This window comes from Rutilus rutilus (genome assembly GCF_951802725.1).
Source record: "Rutilus rutilus genome assembly, chromosome: 22".
Taxonomy (NCBI): domain Eukaryota; kingdom Metazoa; phylum Chordata; class Actinopteri; order Cypriniformes; family Leuciscidae; genus Rutilus; species Rutilus rutilus.
The window spans coordinates 13,093,025-13,094,744 of NC_140227.1; the positions used below are offsets into that span (position 1 = coordinate 13,093,025).

Below are 1,720 nucleotides of genomic sequence, written 5' to 3' on the forward strand. Positions count from 1 at the left end.
CTTTATAAGAGCCAACACTGAAACAAATCAAGCTTCACTGGCTCTAGCGGGAAATCATATTGCAGCAGCACACAGCAAATATGATACATGAAGAAACAAATGAAACAAAACAGAAATGAATTTGAATGGAAAGGCACCGGGTGTGATTATCATAATTATCTCTCTTCTTCTGTTACGGTGAGATCTTCAAGACAAAAATCAATTAAATCGTTCAATGTCTTGATCGTGTAGCTCATAGCAGCTCTTCTATTACAGCGATGCCTCAGGCGAGAAGGACAAAATGAACCAGATGTTTAGCAGAGGACTTCGACTTCTTGTGGAGGGTAAAGTGTGCTTTCAGCTATTACATATCCTAGAAAGTATGCCTTAGGAAGTCTGTCTAAGTGTAATTTTGCTCCTGGTTGCTCATTTCATACTAATCATCGTCTTATTGATATGTTTTTTAGTTCCACATGTCCGTGTTGATCGCCCGGTGACTCCGAAGGTGCTTGTTCTTCTGCCGGCTGGAGCTCAGATGCAGCGCTCGGAGAGAGTGACACTTGCGTGTGTCATCACCGGGTTACGGTCTAAAGCGGTGAGGATCACATGGAAGGTGAACGGAGCAACAGGCCTCAAAAAACACGCCAGCTCTCCACAAGTGCACAGAGAGCCTGGAGGTACGTTCTCTGCTGTGGGACTGTACACGGTTCTCGCGAGTCGTGAGAATATGTACAGGTGCGAGGTGACATACAAAGGACCATTTTACTATGATAAGGTAGAGTCGTCCCTCTGCAGACCTCTGTAAATTGCATGAGATCCATCTGCATATTTCACTGAAATATCAAAAGGGGGAAAAGACAACCACAAAAAATGTATTTAAAAAAATGCGAAGCCTGTTTTTAGAAGAATTCAGAATTTCCATTTTGCTTCCAAATTCTCATTGTGGCTGATGCATTTGGATGTTTCCCTTGTGTAGTTCACATTATTCGAAAATGGTGATTCTTTTTAAGACACCTCAGACACATTCTTCTGCTTTTATGCGATGCAAATCATGAAACCTGTATATACCTTTTGCTTTGTTATGCATCCCTTTTTTGGTTAGCTAGACACCCTTTTCTGATTTTATGTAATACAAACAAAATATGACTGTTTATCATAAAAAATAAAAATTCATTTTCTTTAAACAAATGTATTGTTGTATCCTTTAAATTGCCATTAAAATGTGTATACATTATTTATTTTTTGCACCTCTTCTTTGGTTAGCCAGACACATTTTTCTGCTTTTATGTGATGCAAATCATAAAACAAACTATATTTTGTTTTGTTTTTGTTTTGTTTTGCACCTCTTCTTTGATTAGCTAGACACATTTTTCTCCTTTTATGTGATGCAAACAAAATATGACTGTTTATTATAAGCAAATTTTAAGCTAATTATTATTTTTATTTTCCTTTAAATTGCCATTGATTTATTGATTTATTGATTGATTATATATATATACATTACAAATAATAACCATACACATATATATACACACATATACAGTATGCGTATATGTACATATATACCTAAATACACATACACACATATATACACATTACAATTATGATACACATATCCACACACATTAATTACACATATAATACTTGCTCGAAAGGGAGTGGAAAGAAGAAGAACTTATTTGCTCCCACCCCCAATTAATTTCCTTATATTACACCATATACAGTAGCTGCTGCCATTATC

At 36.2% G+C, this 1,720-nt stretch overlaps 1 protein-coding gene across 1 annotated transcript; it reads left to right on the forward strand.

Moving 5' to 3' along the window:
• On the forward strand, positions 1–1,213 carry LOC311282233 (Ig lambda-2 chain C region). Its single transcript, XM_084395869.1, has 3 exons — positions 1–177; positions 256–323; positions 447–1,213. Exons 1-3 carry the CDS (start codon positions 116–118, stop codon positions 782–784), a joined length of 468 nt encoding a protein of 155 aa, XP_084251995.1. The 5' UTR covers positions 1–115; the 3' UTR covers positions 785–1,213.
• The last annotated feature ends 507 nt before the right edge of the window (positions 1,214–1,720 follow it).

What these genes read in the sequence shown, in the direction of transcription:
- LOC311282233 (XM_084395869.1), top strand. Translation starts at nt 116, where the DNA reads ATGAATTTGAATGGAAAGGCACCGGGTGTGATTATCATAATTATCTCT. An exon ending in ATCTCTCTTCTTCTGTTACG is followed by an intron (nt 178 to 255) that starts GTGAGATCTTCA and finishes CTTCTATTACAG; the next exon opens with CGATGCCTCAGGCGAGAAGG. An exon ending in ACTTCGACTTCTTGTGGAGG is followed by an intron (nt 324 to 446) that starts GTAAAGTGTGCT and finishes TATGTTTTTTAG; the next exon opens with TTCCACATGTCCGTGTTGAT.